General features: G+C 40.7%; 1 protein-coding gene and 1 non-coding gene across 3 annotated transcripts in view; one reads left to right on the top strand and one right to left on the bottom strand.

The window, feature by feature from the left end:
- Positions 1–15,844, top strand: part of MPP4 (MAGUK p55 scaffold protein 4) — a 48,162-nt gene extending 32,318 nt beyond the window's left edge. For both annotated transcript variants that reach the window (XM_032754945.2, XM_058439693.1), the window contains 8 exons: positions 2,114–2,128; positions 3,951–3,992; positions 6,080–6,250; positions 7,532–7,612; positions 10,859–10,952; positions 11,341–11,449; positions 13,209–13,343; positions 15,627–15,844. In XM_032754945.2, the coding sequence (XP_032610836.1) occupies positions 2,114–2,128; positions 3,951–3,992; positions 6,080–6,250; positions 7,532–7,612; positions 10,859–10,952; positions 11,341–11,449; positions 13,209–13,343; positions 15,627–15,818 (839 nt within the window). In that variant the 3' untranslated portion in view covers positions 15,819–15,844. The remainder of the gene's footprint in view (positions 1–2,113; positions 2,129–3,950; positions 3,993–6,079; positions 6,251–7,531; positions 7,613–10,858; positions 10,953–11,340; positions 11,450–13,208; positions 13,344–15,626) is intronic.
- Positions 14,219–14,323, bottom strand: LOC116809824 (U6 spliceosomal RNA). Its single transcript, XR_004370007.1, has one exon. It is a non-coding gene; the product is annotated as a U6 spliceosomal RNA (small nuclear RNA).
- Positions 15,845–18,092: the final 2,248 nt, after the last annotated feature.

Consider the following 18,092-nt stretch of genomic DNA (forward strand, 5'->3'; position numbering starts at 1 on the left):
GCAGTGTGATCTGGGCTCACTGCAATCTCCACCCCCCAGGCTCAAGTGATGCTTGTGCCTCAGCCTCCTGAGTAGCTGGGATTACAGGTGTGCACCACAACACCCAGCTAATTTTTGTATTTTTAGTAGAGACGGGTTTCCATGTTGCTCAGGCTAGTCTTGAACTCCTGATCTCAAATGATCCATCTGCCTCGTATATATATACTTTTAAAATATAAATTACTTCTTTTAAAATATTTTTTAATGTTACAGCTGGAGCATTGTATTGATTTTTAAAATTACATGTGTGGTAGATTATGCCATCTATTAATTTCCTTTCATAAAAGTAGAGAGATTGCTACAAATATTAGTTATAAAAAAAAGAAAGCATTGAGACAATGAGTTGTGAACCACTTTTCTAAATTATTTACATTTGTTTCAAAATTTCCTGTTTTCCATTAGATGGTTGGCCTGTTAGAAATAATTTAATTGATTATTTATACTTGCCCAGTGTTTGGGATTGGCTTAGTTTTTAATTCCTCTAGCTTATTCTCATCCTTCTTTGTTCTGTCCAACTGGAAAACATTCCACATGCAAAGGCTGTTGTTGAGGCCGGGGAGTGTTTGCGGGTCTGTGGAAGGAGAGGCAGTGGGTGAGACCACCGACTCCAGCCAGATTGGCCAGTTTGAACCCTGGGTTCATTACTCACTAACTGCGGGTTCTCTGGCTCTTAACCTCTCTGCCCTTCAGGTTCCTCACCTCTAAAATGGGAACAATAATTTACATGAATAAAATGCTTAGAACAGTGCCTGGTAAACAGAAAGTGCTACACAAGTGTTACCAGGTGTTATTACTGTGAAATCTTGTTCCTTGGGGGAGTCAGCAGCCAGTTCTTTGAGAACAGCACTGCAGAGGGAGGTGCCTACTGTAAAACGCCCCTTGTGGACTCCTCTCGGCTGGAAAAGTGAGAAGTCTCAAGCATTGATATACGTTCTGAACCCAGCTCTCTTAGGAGCTCAATTAAGGAACAATTAGCACCCAGCTGGCATATTTTCTAAGCATAGAACCCTTGGCATTCATTCCATGATGCTTAATTCTGTTACTTAGACTGCTTGGTGAGCAGTTAAGGTTCTTCAGTTTCGGTCTGTAGTCTGAATAAAGTATAGTATGATTTCCTTGAATTTCCCCAGGAGGTGACGAGGTGATTGTATAGTTTATTTAATCAGAAGAGTCATTTAAAAAAAAAAAAAAAAAAGAAAGGCTGGACATGGTGGCTCACGCCTCTAATCCCAGCACTTTGGGAGGCCGAGGCGGGCAGATCACTTGAGGTCAGGAGTTTGAGACCAGCCTGGCCAACACGATGAAACCCCGTCTCTACTAAAAATACAAAAATTAGCCAGGTGTGGTGGCTTATGCCTATAATCCCAGCTACTCAGGAGGTTGAGGCAAGAGAATTGCTGGAACCTGGGAGACAGAGATTGCAGTGAGCTGAGATAGCACCGTTGCACTCCAGCCTGGATGACAGAGGAGACTGCATCTCAAAACAAACCAAAAAACAGAAAAAGGCTATTTTGTGATGTCTGGAAAACAAAGAAAACAGTTTGCTTTGTATTTGATTTCCTCTGTCTTCATGGGGCAGCTGGGGATGGAAGTGTGTGAGACCCAGGAAGGGGAAGGAATGAGGCCCCTCACTCTGGCCAGAGGCTGCTGCAGCACCAGCCCCAGCACCATTTCTACCACTTCCTCCCCTTCACAGAGCTGCTACAATACTGCCTCGGGGAGAGAGGAGAGAGAAGGCTCAAACCTGTTACTTTCCTTTAACTTCTCTCCCTTTCAAGCCCCATTTTGTGCCAACCAAGTAGAGTCTTCCCGGGTTAAAAAGCCTTCAGGGAGAGTCTTGATAGGCAACTTTCAGAAAAAGTTACTGTCCCAAGCAGCAGAGTCAGGGCAAACCAGTTTCTCAGTCCCAATCATGTGGTGATCATTTGCCTAGCCAGGCCTTACCCGAGTTACCTTTTGCTAGTGGTGACGTGCATGTCTTGCTTATGTCATTTGCCTTGATTTGATGGCTAACATGATCTTCTTAAAGGCTTAACTTTTTCATGTCTGTTTCTGCACTCACCCAAATATCCAGAGGAACTTTCAGAAGGTAATTGTTTTTATTTCCTAGATATACCAAATAGAACTATGTTTAAGATCTTTCAGTGCCTCAAAAATGAATACTTGACTGGATAATGTTTAAGATGAAGATACGGTATTGGTTGTTGTTTACGGTTTTCCCCTCATATTTACATTTTTTTCCCCAGGAAACACACTTCCAAACTGAGTTTGTGAGGTTCTCCAAGAATATGACATTTCGTGGGTGAAATCAATGATTAAATATTCAGTTTCATAGACAACATTTAAAAGAACAGTAAAAATAATTAAGCTTTATGAATGTATCCCCAAGAAAACATTTCCTTTTAAACTTATTGACATATCTAAGTAAGAAAATGTATTTACTTACCAGAAGATGGAATTGATATTGGTGTGTTTTCTTTCTTTGTATTTTAAAGCACTTAAAAAAAAAAGGTTAAGAAAAAAGGTTGCATATGTCCGTTCATTCTATTAACAAATGCTCTTTATATTTTATACATATGTTTATATTTGAGACAAAGTCTGTCTCTGTTGCCCAGGCTGGAGTGCAGTGATGTGATCTCAGCTTACTGCAACCTCCATCTCCCAAGTTCAAGTGATTCTCCTGCCTCAGCCTCCCGAGTAGCTGGGACTACAGGCACAAGCCATCACACCTGGCTAATTTTTTGTATTTTTAGTAAAGGCGGGGTTTCACCATGTTGGGCAGGCTGGTCTTGAACTCCTGACCTCAAGTGATCTGCCACCCTCGGCCTCCCAAAGTGCTAGGATTACAGGCGTAAGCCACTGCACCTGGCCATATATTATTTCAATGATCAGAGCAGAGCTGTATATTTGAGAAGGAACTTAAGTAAAAAGTAATTTGAAAATAATTTTCTTATAACTTTTTTTTCTGGACTTTTTTTCTGAGATCTCAGTGAAAGGAGAAGCAGGAGTTCGAACTATCTCTAGATGCTGCAGAGGCACTGGGCACAGTTTTCCTCATTTTGTCTCTCAGAGTCCTGGCCAATCAGAAACATGTGGCAGCCACAGAGCAAATCTTATCTTATATAGAATGAACCCTTTTAAGAGGGAGAAAATAAAAACCTGTATCTAGCAAAGAGATTAATTATAGGACTTGCAGGGAAAAAAAGTTAAGAACACAGTATGGTCAAGAACAAGGCCGGGCGTGGTGGCTCACACCTGTAATCCCAGCAGTTTGGGAGGCTGAGGTGGGTGGATCACCTGAGGTCAGGAGTTCAAGACCAGCCTGGCCAACATGGTAAAACTCCATCTCTACTAAAAATACAAAAATTAGCCAGGCATGGTGGCACGTGCCTGTAATCCCAGCGACTCGGGAGGCTGAGGCAGGAGAATCACTTGAACCTGGGAGGTGGAGGTTGCAGTGAGCCGAGATCGTGCCATTGCACTCCAGAGTGAGCAACAAGAGCAGGGGGGTGGGCAGGGAGGGAGAAGAACAAAAAGCTACTTTAAGCTTATTTAAAGTTATATGATATCTAATCATAGTAAAAACATAAGAACTGGGTATGTATTTTTAAACATATCCTAAGGAAACTTATCTTAAAAAATTAATAAACTGGTTTTGGCTTTAACCATACTAGACAGAATACATTCAGTGTAATGCTCAGATTCTGTGAAGTGCATCTCTATAGTTTGTTGTGTGTGAATAATAGGATGAAAAATGCTTAGAACATTCAGTGAGCCACTCAAGGATAAATTCAACTCTGCTGCCATCTACTAAGGTGGTCACTTGAAAAGTTGAAAATGATTTCATGAATTTATTCTAAATAAACTTCTCGCTCTCACATATTCTGCTTCATCTGCTCTCTGTGCTTCAGACAAGGAGGAATTTGTTGGCTATGGTCAGAAGTTCTTTATAGGTAGGTAATAAATTAATAAGAGGTGGGCCTCTGTCACTTGTTAAATTATGTTTCCAAACCTGATACTGTTTTGAAAGTTTCTTTTGCTAATGAACATTTCCAGACCCGTTCCTCATTCTAGTTTCCTTTTCTTTCTGTCCTTTTTTCTTGTCTATATTCTGATCTATTAATTATTCATTGTTATTCATCTAATTTCCACTGGGTATCTATTAATTACTCCTCAAACACAACTCTTTTTGTTTTCTTCCAGACTGTTTCGTAACCTATTTATCTTATGCTAAAGAGACAAAGTCTCTGACTTTTAAACTTACTTCTTATGGCCACATTTCTATCATCTGTCACCTGGGCAGAGCTTTGTGAAGGACCAGGTACCACTCATCTAAAACCGCTCTGGGCTTCCTTCTATAGGGAGGCAGGGGAAGACTAGCAGAGCTGCAGGGTCTGTAAACTAGAAGGTTGGTTCCCAAGCTGGATGCATTTTGGAATCATCAGGGGAGCATGAAAAAAAAAAAAGAAAAACAAGGGGCCACCTTTCTGTATTGCTTTCAGAATCATTCAGCCTAAAAGCTGTTAGGTAGAGCTGAGCATAGTAGGCAGCTACACAAATGTGGAGAGTAAGGAGCATGAGCAGGGTGAAGAAGCCATCTGTACAGGGGACAATGGTAGCCTGGTGCAGATTCTCAGAGGCAGAGTAAAATCAAGAGGTCAGCTGCCATCACTTGGCCTCTGATACCCAACAGGCTTTACAAAGATGCTCACTTCATCTAGCTTGGGCTCTGACACTTTCTGCGAGGCTATCGACACTGTCTGTCCCCTATCTTGCACACCTAAGTGCTCTTGATTGATACAATAAGCAAATGTATTGAGGACAACAAGGGCCAGGGTTCTCACTGTTAGAGAAGGGAGTTATAAACATGAAAAGGGGAAGTCTGGAATGAATCCTGTAGTGTTGGATTGACATTGTAGGTACTGGTGTGAACTCATGGTTTTCAATATACAGACATACAAATATAGATCGAAGTGTGCATGTGTATTTATATGTACACATAGAGTTGCTAACTCTGTCTACTGAGAGGACCTGGAAACAGCTCTGAAGATACCAGAAAGCTCTATGATTCAAAAGGCAGATTAAGCAGGAATCTAGGAGCTTAGAAATCATGACCCATGTGTCCTACTTTGCACTGATCACACAGTCCTAAGCAACCACCTAACCTGTCTGTGTCTTAGTGAAACCACCTGAAAAACGTGAAAAATGAGCCTGCTCCACTCTTTCTACCCTGGCCCAAGCCACCCTCATCTCTCACCCAGACCACTGCAGTAGCTTCCTAACTGCTCTCTCCTGAGGCCACACTTGCTCTCCCTACAGTTTACACCAACCAGAGGAGTCTTTCAGAAACATGAATCAAATCATGTCACTGCCAACAGCTTCCCGTCACACTTCCACAGCAATCCAACACTTTCAGAGGCCCTGTGTGATCTGGCTCCAGCCACTTCCCCAACCCTATTTCCATACTCCCTGTTGCTTACTGCCCCGCAGCTAGACAGGCTTCCTCGCTGTTCCTCCAATGCTCCAAGCACAGTTCCTTTCTCTGCACCACTGCACTTGCTGTTCCCTTGGCCTGGCTTGCCCATCTCCACGGAGACTTCCTGATCTGGCTCCCTGCCTTCCTCCAGATGTCTGCTCAATGCCAACCTTTCAGAGATACTCTAACCTTACTGCCTATCTAAAAAAGCACCCCCATCACTCTCTATCTACCTCGTCTTCTTATAGGTACTTATTTTTTGTTGTTTTTTATTTTTGTCTCTCTTCTTCTACAAAATGTAGATTTCATGAGAAAATGGCCTTGGATTAGTTGAGCCCTCTATCCCCAGCACCCAGGACAATGCCTGGCAGGTGCTAGATGGGCTAGCACGGGGGGCATTTTCATATTGTTCCCTCATATTACTTCCCATCTTCTAACTTCAGACAGACCTGACTATATTAATGAACACTTTAGGATCATGGTTGCTACATATTTCATCAGGTGTGAAGCTACAAGTGATCTCTCCTGCCTGGTTCTTATGTTCTGTGCACTTCCGCTCCCTAGCTGGCTTCCGCCGCAGCATGCGCCTTTGTCGCAGGAAGTCTCACCTCAGCCCGCTGCATGCCAGTGTGTGCTGCACCGGCAGCTGCTACAGTGCAGTGGGTGCCCCTTACGAGGAGGTGGTGAGGTACCAGCGACGCCCTTCAGACAAGTACCGCCTCATAGTGCTCATGGGTATGTCCCAGCATGCACTGTCTCTCCTCCTTGAGAAGTCTTCCTTCTAGATTCAGGTGTCTTGCATTGGGAATAATGGTGAAGGTAGAACTCTTTATGGACCCCCATACAAATACCTTTTTTAAAAAACAAAATAAAGCCATTGTACATATGTGTTTATAAGTAACATTTTATTGTATCAAGCTTTTTAAAAAATCTACAAGTGAATGTGGTATGCCATGGTGTCCATGAACTATATAACCAGTATTATGATGTTGTTACGACTGAGATTTTTTTTTCCTGCTTAGAATTGTTCTGTAAACATAGATGAGTGTTTCCCCAGACAGATCATTAACCTGTATCATGAAAATAAATTCTTAACGTCCGTTTCCCTGAGAAATGTGTTAAATTCTTAAAGTCCATTCCCCTAAGAAATTTGTAACTACCTCATTTAGAAAAGTATCTAACATCTTCTGGACTGTATCTTTGGTGCTTTATAAAGATCATGGCAAAGGTAGTGCAGGAGTGACCTGCTTTTGTGACCATGACTTTTGCAAAGCTGGTCCCTGTAGCAGTAGCAACTTGTATCCTACTGCCTTCCTGTCTGCGTGTTTAGCTTCATGAGCAAGGCAGGTCCCTGTAGAGCAGAACGATGTGCCTTACAGCTGGGACCAGCAATATCATTTGCAGTCCCCATTGTAAAATGCAAATGCAAGGGCCCCTTGTTAAAAAATTATCAAAGATTTCAAGATGCAATAGCAGAGAATTCATCCAAGCACAGTATCCTTCTAAGCATGTGCCCTGTGTAACTGCACAGGTTCTATACCCATGAAGTCGGCCCTGCCTCCAGCCGGACATGGGGGTGCTGACTCGATCATCTGTCAGGAATGTGCCGCTGAATTCTGTAAGTCACAGAACCTATAATTGTTGACGCTGGTTTCTGGCTGTGACTTGATAAAAACTTCATTTGAAGAAGAAAGGCAGAGCTCTCTGATTCTCTAAAATGAGACCAGCCAATTCTCATGGCATTCAACATTAGATGAAGTTTGCTGGGGGCCAGGTTCCCGCAATTCCTTACCTCATTCCTGAATGTTGAAGCAAGGTGGATTATTCCATGGGTCACTAGAAAAATTCCCAAGAGTTTTCTGGGTTTCTTCCAATTTATGAGAAAGGAAGTTACTTAATTTCCCTAAAAATATTTGCTCTCAAGTTTCTTCAGTAGAAGGACTAAAATGATGATTCCATCACATAATTATATTTCTCCACATCTGATGATTTCTGTGTGTGACTTTTTGTGTTTAGGACCCTCTGGTGTTGGAGTAAATGAGCTCAGAAGACAACTTATTGAATTTAATCCCAGCCATTTTCAAAGTGCTGTGCCACGTATGTTTAGTTTTGCTTTCATAGTAGTTTGTGTTTTGGTAAAACTTTCTTTGCTGATCTCATTTAACTATGTCATTCCATCTTTGTTGTAAAAGTATACAACGCCAGGGATAGTTCTTAAGTATTTCTAACCATATTTATTTTAATAAGGAAAATTGACTTATTGGAATGTAGGCAGCTGGCTTTTAAAAGGGCTTTTTTCTTTTTTTTAAATTATTATTATACCTTAAGTTCTAGGGTACATGTGCACAACGCGCAGGTTTGTTACATATGTATACATGTGCCATGTTGGTGTGCTGCACCCATTAACTCATCATTTAGCATTGGGTATATCTCCTATATAGGATAATAGTTAACATACACCCAGTGCTTACTATCTAAAAATCGATATATGCATATACAACTTTATATAAATTTATGAGTATGATTATACAATACATAGCTTTTTTAAAAATGGTGTTTTCTGGTTGGGCATGGTGGCTCACTCCTGTAATCCCAGCACTTTGGGAGGCTGAAGTGGGTGGATCATCTGAGGTCAGGAGTTCAAGACCAGCTTGGCCAACATGGTGAAACCCCGTCTCTACTTAAAATACAAAAATTAGCCGGGTGTGGTGCTGCATGCCTGTAATCCCAGCTACTCATGAGGCTGAGACAGATAATCGCTTAAACCTGGGAGGCGGAGGTTGCAGGGAGCCGAGATCGCACCATTGCACTCCAGTCTGGACGAGAAAGTGAGATTCCGACTCAAAAAAAAAAAAGTGTTTTCTTATTTCCTTTTACTTGTAACTCCTTTATTTCTCCTAAGCTCCCCCTTCACTACTACCAGGTCCAAACCAACTCCTAAAACATAATCTTTCAGACTTTTCTCTATGTAGAGTTGTGTGAGTTTTTTACCCATTTAGAGTTGTTATACGAGGTTTTTTTTTAAGCTTTAAGACATTTGAGAGCTACAATTCTAAAAATAGAAGGAATTATTTGTTTCATACTGAGATTCACCTTTCGAAAAAAAACTTTAAAATCACTCTAAGAAAACCTGTTCTATTGTAAAAATAGAAAAGATCAAGACTTGAGATAGAATTCCTGATTTTAAGAAAATAGAAAGTTCATAATAATGCATGTTTATAATAATGTATAATAATGCATCGTTTCTAATATGTGTAAAAGGAAGTTAAAATTTTGACTGAGGCACTAAGATGCACATCTTTAAACGAGGAATGTGAAAACAAGTTAAACTCTTCACACACCTCCAGGATATAAAAGACTTGGGGAGGGAGATTCATGGGGCTTTTCGTGGAGGCTTTTATTGGAGAGAGCCGTGCTGTGTGTTCCTGACCCGCTAACTGTGGGAAGAGTGTGTGGGTGTGCTTGCTTCCCCCTCCCCTCAAGGCAAGACCGAGGAACCTAGGGGGACCACTTGGAGAGCTTCCTATGTGTCCTCTGCACTTTGGGGGACACAGAAGAATGGTGTCCGAATTACACCTGAAAAATCCGAAGGAGGAGAGCTTACAGGAAGTGGCCAATGGCTATAATTTGGGAAGTAGCTGTCCTTGTAGGATTCATCACAGCTAGACTTGTGATGTTCCCCAAGGACCAGATCTGGGCAGGTAATGTATAAGAAAGTCAGCCCAGGGTTATATGATTCCTGCCCAGGAGGAAGCCTGAGGAGAAAAAGGCCAAAAGTGGATTCCCAAATATATCAGGCTTTGGAAGGAATCACAGATGACGAGCTGGAATAGGAATCGACTTGAGAGGCCTTGTGTTGGTGATAGGGTTTGCAAAATAACCCAATATATCATTTCGGAGAGAAAGAGCCAGATTTAAGCATCTGCCAAATCTAAAGAAAGCCACTAGCAGCCAGAATCAGTATTTGCCAAACCAGAACCTTCCTTCCTGCTTTCCTCTCCCTCCCTGCACTCTAGCCTTAGAGAGTTCTAAACCAGTGGAAGTGAGATCTATCGGGGGCAGGGAGAAGCAGGAGCAGTAGAAATACCGTGACAGGAAAGAGAAGTGACTCACATTCTCGTCTGGCTCTCATCTGGCTTCTCTGAGTGCAGGCTTCCCTGGTGCAGCAAATTTGAGCCAGATGTGTGGAGAAGCAGCCTAAAATCTAAGTGAAGTTTATAATTTTGATGATTATGTGGGAATGGAATTTTAATTAGTCAGTTGAGACTGGATGATGAAAATGAAGTTGTGGCATGAGTGATGATAGACTTTTAAATTAAACCTGAGTCAAAGAGTCATGGAAACTGCTAGTGTTTTTTATTTTGTTTTGTTTTAAGATGGAGTCTTGCTCTGTCACCCAGGCCGGAGTGCAGTGGTGTGCACTCAGTGGTGTGCATCCAGGCTGGATGCAGAGTTGAAACTGTCTTACTCATCTTTGTGTTTTCAGAACCTAACATGATACCTGGAACATAGTAGGCACTCAGTACACACTAGTTGAATAAATGAATGAGCAGACAACAAATAACTTTTACATATTTGATGAACTCCTATATTCTATATGACCTGGCACTATTTAAGTTGAAGCCGTCTGTAATCAAAGTGGCAATATCAAAGAATCAGACTGAATCTAGACTCAGCTAATCTTTCCCTCCTAGAGATCCCTAAAACAAACCACCACTCGGTTGGGTATTAATGCATCTGGTCAAGATTGCAGAATGTCATGGGCTTTCTCCATTTCAAATTTGAGAATCTATTGTTGTAAAAAACATTCATCTAGAGGAGTCAGAACACGTAGGTTCTAATTTCAACTTCACTTTTCATCAGTCTTATGAATGTGAGCAAGTTTCTCCAAAAGCTTTACTTATGAGTAAAATATAGATATTAACAGTTTGCCTAAGGTAAGAGTGTGGAAGATGAAATGAGATCATGGGAAATGCACTATCCAAATGTAAGATATTATTGGTATTGCTATCTGGGAGCCTTCGGGCATCTAAAGGTTCACACATAATTCACTAGCACTTATTTTGAAGTAATAATAGGTGTTCCCTTAGGTCTTTCTTATGCTGGCTTAATACCTAGTGCATTCTTTTTCACACCATAAGCACTCAGTAAAGGTTTATAGACTAACTGATTTTGATATAAGAACTTATCACCAATTGAGGCTTCTTCTTTTTAGTTCTAGCATTTTATCTATTTGATTATATATTCATTTATTTATTTTGATTAGATATCTTTTTTCAAATGCATATTGGTAATCAAAGAATTTTGAAGACACTGAAACCTTTCATTCCCTTTTTTTGATAGACACTACTCGTACTAAAAAGAGTTATGAAATGAATGGGCGTGAGTATCACTATGTGTCCAAGGAAACATTTGAAAGCCTCATATATAGTCACAGGTAAAGTAGAGGTTCAGAAGCTGATTCTTTCCTCTTGTTGTTTTACATTCGAAATAGATTTCCTATTTTTATGTATTTTCCAAAGCTCCTGGGTAATTCCTTTTGTTTCTGAGGAGTTAAGCAAGAAATGTACATCGATAGACCAGCACACCAACTCACTGGGTTTGGAAAGGGACCAGAATGGAGTTTGCAAACCTTGGAGAACTTGAGGAAATACATAAACTCTAGATATGCTCATTTTGTTCACCTCTTGAATATCTATTCATTCTTTCTGTGTCAATAAAGTCCACATATTTATATTCAACTCTAGTGCAGTTTATCATCATGTTACTACTAATAATATTTTCCTTGTAGAAAGCGTTCTGTTTTGTTTGGCCTGCTCTTGCAGGATGCTGGAGTATGGTGAGTACAAAGGCCACCTCTATGGCACTAGTGTGGATGCTGTTCAAACAGTCCTCGTCGAAGGAAAGATCTGTGTCATGGACTTAGAGCCTCAGGTGGGTCCATGGTGGAATATTTATGTTCCCAAACAATGAATGCATATCATCCATTTTTTGTGCACATGCTGTAGGTTATAGTTGAGACATTTATTCTGTTAGCCTTTTAAGAATAAGGCCATTTCCCATATCTAAGATCTTACTTAACGTGTCAATTGACAACATTTTACTTTTAGTTGGGAAAGAAGTCTTGCTTCTCAGACAGAAAAGCAGAACTGATTGGGTGGCCACAAAGAGAAGCAAGAATCTTTCTTGCTTTAACCTTGATCACAAAGGCATCAAGGTAACTTCTTGTGGAGTGAATAAGATGTTGCTTTGTACAAGGAGGTGAGGTTTCTATGTTGTCATATCTGTGGCTACCTTCCCGAGACCACATGTAGAACGGAGCAAGGGTGAGCAAGTTAAGGTAAGATAAAGAGCATGCAATCCGTAGGCCCAATTTTTACGAACTTTGTATTTTCTTGGGGTGTGTGTGTGTGTGTGTGTGTGTGTGTGTGTGTCTGTGTTTGTTTTGTTTTTTGAGACAAGGCCCTGCTCTGTCGTCCAGACTAGAGTGCAGTGGCACGATCTCGGCTCACTGCAACCTCCGCTTCCCAGGTTCAAGCAATTCTCGTGCCTCAGCCTCCCGAGTAGCTGGGACTATAAGCGCAAGCCACCGTGCCTGGTTAATTTTTGTATTTTTAGTAGAGACAGGGTTTCGCCATGTTTGCCAGGCTGGTCTGGCAATGGAACTCCTGGGCTCAAGTGATCCACCTGCCTCAGCCTCCCAAAGTGCTGGGATTATAGTCATGAGCTACTGTGCCCAGCCATGTTTTCTTAGTCATTTAGAAATATACTTTGTGTGCTAGAGAATCAGAGGAAAACAGATGGTAATAGTATCCAATGTGAGATAATAGCAAGAGGAAAGGGAAGTGAAGGTGAAACAGAGCTGATCCACCTTGAGAGTCTGTCTTCGTCTTTGTCATATGAGATCACGTATAGAATCCTACTCTCAGTAAATGAGATTCTCTCATGTATAGACTCTTACTCAGCTAGTGAGATTTCAATTGCTAGTCATAGCTAGTAAGAGTCAGGATTTGACCTTCATTTTGATTCTAAGACTCCATCTTCAAATTTTTAAAATGTTCATTTGTTTTTTAGAATTGAGGAGTTGAGGGTATATGAGACTATACTCTAAAAATAATTGCTAATTTCTGGTCTTAGAAATTTTGAGAAGCTTCATGTTCACTCTAGAAAGCTAGGACTTCTGTTTTTAAACGTGTATTTAGGTCAGGTGCAGTGGCTCATGCCTATAATCCCAGCACTTTGGAAAGCCGAGATGGGAGGATTTCTTGAGGCCAGGTGTTTGAGACCAATCTGGGCAACATAGCGAAACCCCATCTCTACTAAAAATACAAAAATTAGCTGGGTGTGGTGGCACACGCCTGTCATCCCAGCTACTAGGGAGGCTGAGGCACAAGAATTGCTTGAACTGGGAAGGTGGTAGTTGCAGTGAGCAGAGATCCCGCCACTGTGCTCCAGCCTGGGCAACAGAATGAGACTCCAAAATAAAACAAAACCAAATAGCTGGGCATGGTGGCACATGCCTGTGGTCCCAGCTACTTGGGAGGCTGAGATGGGTGGATCGTTTGAGCCTGGGAAGCTGAGGCTACAGTGAACTGTGATTGCACCACAGCACTCCAGCCCGGGTGACAGAGCAAGACCATGTCTCAAAACAAAACAAACAAAAAATAAATGTGCATTTAAATTTTCTGTGTAGGATATTCAAGTGGTTCGAACTCATGAACTGAAGCCCTATGTCATATTTATAAAGCCATCGAATATGAGTTGTATGAAACAATCTCGGAAAAATGCCAAGATTATTACTGACTACTATGTGGACATGAAGTTCAAGGTAAGAGCAAGTCAAAAACTACCGTATTGCTTTCAGTGGCTTCTGTGTGGGAGAGATCTGGGTTGGGCCGGGCCAAGGATCTCTGATCTCATTGTCCTCCTCCTCCTTTTTGACCCCCTCCCCAAAAGGCCCTCAATAAAATGGTTTACTATGGTTTTATTTTACAAAAAAAAAAATTAAAACTGTATTGTTTCTACAGGATCTGTGTTAGAGAATGTAATTTTTGTTTCTAATGGATAATGCCCTTATGATTTATCCTTTTGGATGGACATCACTTACAGATATAAAGTTTAATAAATGTTATGATGCTACCCTTATTTTTTTCTTTCTTTTTTTTTTTGGGTCTAGCTTAAAAAAAATCCTCGAGCCATAGTTTGCAAAGCCAAACAGAAATTGGGCATATATGAGCTGGTATTTGTATTTTAAACAGATTATCTTTTACTTAAAAGCTTACTTTAAAAATGCTCAGTGAGTATATCTCATCTGTAAAATGATGATGGTAATAATAGGGGGCAAGCCAGGTGAAATTAATCAGTGATCTCATCCTAGAACAGGTGATTTTTTTCCAGTTGCATACATATATTTTACATTAAATACACTTTAAATATTGTGAGTCATAACATACATTCAGTAAGGTGTATAGAATGTACAGTTTAATGAATTTTTATGTGTATGCACCCAGATAACCATCACTCAGATCAAGATATTACAGCCACTTGTGTGTGTGTGTGTATGTGTATGTGTGGTAAAAATACATAAAACTTATCATATTAACCGTTTTAAGTGTACAGTTCAGTGTTAGTATGTAGTGTTAAGTATATCCACATTGTTGTGAAACATCTCCAGAACTTATTTACCTGGCAAAATTGAAACTAAAAATATGAATGATTCACTAAATATTTGTATGTCATGCTTGTACAAGGGCCATGCTAATCTCTGCATCGTTTCAGTTTTAGTATATGTGCTGCCAAAGCAAGCACAGGTATCTTTAAATTATGCTTTCTCTTATTAATTTTCATATTTTTTTCAATGACTATGGAGGTCTGATTTTCCAGTTTGCCTTGTGAACAGTGGAGTCCATGAATGTATTTGCTGAGTCTTATGGGCATTTAAAATTGTTCTCATTTTTATGGCAGTCTAAACAAATTAACAAAATTGTTTCTGGATCACATGTATGGTCACTTTGTAAAGCCACAAGATTTTGGTGCCTGCATTTGTATTTGTGTTTCAGATTGTATTGGTGACAAGTTGTACTATTTTCATGAACTAATAATAACAGCAATGAATTTAATGCATTAGTACCAAGTGAATGCCAAATTACCTTCATTAAATGAACATTTCACAATAGTAGAAACAGATAATATAACTGGCTTATACCATCCTCATGTTGAAAGTGGCCATTTGTATCTTTAATGTTATTCCTATCAGATTAATGTTCACTTGAAATTTATGTTTAAATTTTATTTAAACTGGTACATTTTCTTTGGTTTTATGTTGTATATGGTTAAGTTTCAAGTGTTTAGGTAAGAGTAAGATAAGTTCACACGGGAAGTTGAGGGGAGTAATCTGTCTGCAAACTATTACTAAATTTTGCAAAACATGACAAGACATTAAGACTAAAAATTAAAACATAAGTTTTGTAGTTTAGAAGACATTTATTGGACCTCATTTTTTGAAATAAAAACTTCAGTCTTTTATTTAAAAAAAAGTTCCAAATTAAAATTTATTTATCTCAGTAATACATTTCTAAGAAATAAAGGATGACATACTGTGGATAGTGACATAATTTTCCCAGCTTTGCTTATGATTCACATTGATTTAGAAGGATACGTTTATACCTGTTATAATAATTATATTTTCTCTACAAAAATTAGCTGGGCATGATGGCATGTGCCTATAGTCCCAGCTACTTGGGAGGCCTACGTGGGAGGATCACTTGAGCCTGGGAGGCAGAGGCTGCAGTGAGCTGAGATGATCCCATTGCATGCCAGCCTAGGACAGAGTGGGACCCTGTCTAAAAAAAAAAAAAAAAATTATTTTATCTATACTTAGCCACATTATTTTAGTAACAGAGGGTAAAAAAATTACTATTTTATAGTTTGCGAGTTTTGTAGAATTTTGAAAAGATATTTTTTAAACTTTATTAAAAAATCATCTGTGCAAAATTTTCGGACCTGTTTTTATACATAGTTTCACAACTGAATGTGACAGCATAACAAACTGTATTTTTTCCATTTGTCCAATTAAGTCTGTACTATCCATATTTTTCTGTTTCTCCTAAAGGATGAAGACCTACAAGAGATGGAAAATTTAGCCCAAAGAATGGAAACTCAGTTTGGCCAATTTTTTGATCATGTGATTGTGAATGACAGCTTGCACAATGCATGTGCCCAGTTGTTGTCTGCCATACAGAAGGCTCAGGAGGAGCCTCAGTGGGTACCAGCAACATGGATTTCCTCAGATACTGAGACTTAATGAGACTTCTTGTTTAATGCTGGAGTTTTAACACTGTACCCTTGTTACAGCGATCCATAGTTGCAATCTAAAATAACAGTATTTGACCCATTTTAATGTGTATAACTTTAAAAGTGCAGCAGTTTATTAATCTTATTTTAAAAAATTTTTTATTGTATGGTTATGTAGTTACCTATTTGGCTCTTAAAATTTTTTTTTCCTTTACCTCATATGCAGCTGTGGCAGAAATATGAATAATGTTAAGTCACTGGGTATGAGAACCTTTCGCAGATTTCACATGATCTTTGTAAGATTTAAATAAACAGCTTTCCTAAATAAAATATGCAATATTTAACTTTAGAAACTGTATTTTACTCTATGAAACATGTTTTATGAAAACATCTTTTACAAAAAGTGCTTACTTGACTAACTCAGCAAGAAAGGTTTAATGTACACATTTCACATCTAAAATCAAAACCTACAAGAAACTGCACTGCCTTCACTATTTACAAATCAGCCTACAAGGAAAAAATTATTCTCATGAGAGATGTGACAAACACTAATTTTCCTTACAGCCAATATCTACATGCATGCCTAAATTAGAAAAAGACAATGGATTAATCCTAGAGACCTATATATAGAAAATCACAAGAGTGAAATCGTGTCTCAGAGTTAAAGAAACCAGGGACTAACAAAAATTCTTGAGCATGCAGGACGGCAGATAAAAAACAACTTGCTAAAACATCTAAACTTCTTCCATTGTGAGATTAAAAAACAAAACAAAACAAAGCAAACTGGCTGAAATTGGTTAGTACTAACATGGATGGCTACCTGGAGTCTGTACAAAATGAGCCTGCTGGCGTCACAGCTTGAATCTTCCCCCATGTTTCACACTGACTCCCTCCAAAATTTGCACATGCGACCCATGAAGGGACATGAAGAGGTAACTGTGAACGCCAGAGGATTTTCCAGGCTTCTTTCCTTCCACCAATCACCTACTAATCCCAGAATCTACCCCCTAAACGTTTTCTAATAAAAATAGAAAACGTCTTAAAGCCAGCACAGGGAGACAGATTAGAGCTATACTCCTGTCTCCTTGTTACTTGACTCGCAATGAAAACTTTTCTCAGAAAACCAGCGCCATAATATTGGCCTCTGTGCGTATAGGGCAACAAGCCCCGTTTGTTTGGTAACAAGATTAGGATGCCATTACAAAGTGCTGTTTCTCTTTCTTTCCCCAGATTTGAGATTTTCAGGCGCTTTCCCTGTCCCTGTATCTGTTCATCTTCTGCATCGTTCTCTTCTCCATATCCACACCATTCTTCCATCTTTTCCATTTCTTTCTTAACTGTAAAACAGAATGCATGATTCAAAATATTTGTAGTTCTCTGTTACTTAAAGAGAAAGTTATCTTAAAAAAAAAAAAACAAACCCAACCAAACAAAACGATGCAAATTAGGTCGTTTGTAGTGATATTTATGTGAGGTTGGATTTGATTTTAAGGTTGAGAAAAAGTTTTTCCAAATTTGATTTACACAGTTGTGGGGTGAAGGGTAAGCAATCGGAGAAAATGTGAGAATTGCCTATATTAACACACATCCACACACCCAGGCCCGCATTCCTCCCAAACCCAGCAGGGCCTGGCAGGACAGAGGCGGGCGGGGACCTGGCTTAGGGGGCGGCGGCCTCACCAGGCGCCACGAAGCCCCGGCGTCCCACAGGTCCCGGAGGCCGCGGCGTCGCGGGGAGCTGGGCTAGGGCCGCCGGCGGTTGCGCCGGGGGAGCCCCGCGGGGAGAGCACCATGAGGGCTGACTCGGGGGCTCGGCTGGAGGAGGGCCACCTGGTGAGCAGCGAGGGGCGCGTCGGCCTCGAGAGGTGGCAGGTAAACAGCTGCACATGGCGGGGTGGGGGTGGGTGTGTGTGGGGGGCGCAAACGAGCTGGGGATCACTAAGGGAGAGCCTTGCTCGTGGGGTGCGCGCATCCGCCCCTCCAGTGTTCACGGAGTGGGAAGGAGACCCAGGCGAGGCCGGGACCGAACTCCCGGAGTGGGACAGAGAAGCCTGGCATGAAGTTTGTGGGGACCTGGGCCCGCGTGGCCCTGACGACGCCTCACTTATCTGAGGCCCGGGGCCCGGCGGGTGCCGGGGCTTCCAGCCAGGCCTCTCCTAGACTCCTCCGAGGAGAGGTCTGTAGCTGCCCAGAAGAGATCGTTGTTTGCCTGCGGAGTCCTTTAACCAAGTCTTTCGTCACGCCCCGCTCCTCGCAAACAAATCACCGCGACCACTTAGGATAC

This window comes from Hylobates moloch, unplaced genomic scaffold (genome assembly GCF_009828535.3).
Source record: "Hylobates moloch isolate HMO894 unplaced genomic scaffold, HMol_V3 SCAFFOLD_1, whole genome shotgun sequence".
Taxonomy (NCBI): domain Eukaryota; kingdom Metazoa; phylum Chordata; class Mammalia; order Primates; family Hylobatidae; genus Hylobates; species Hylobates moloch.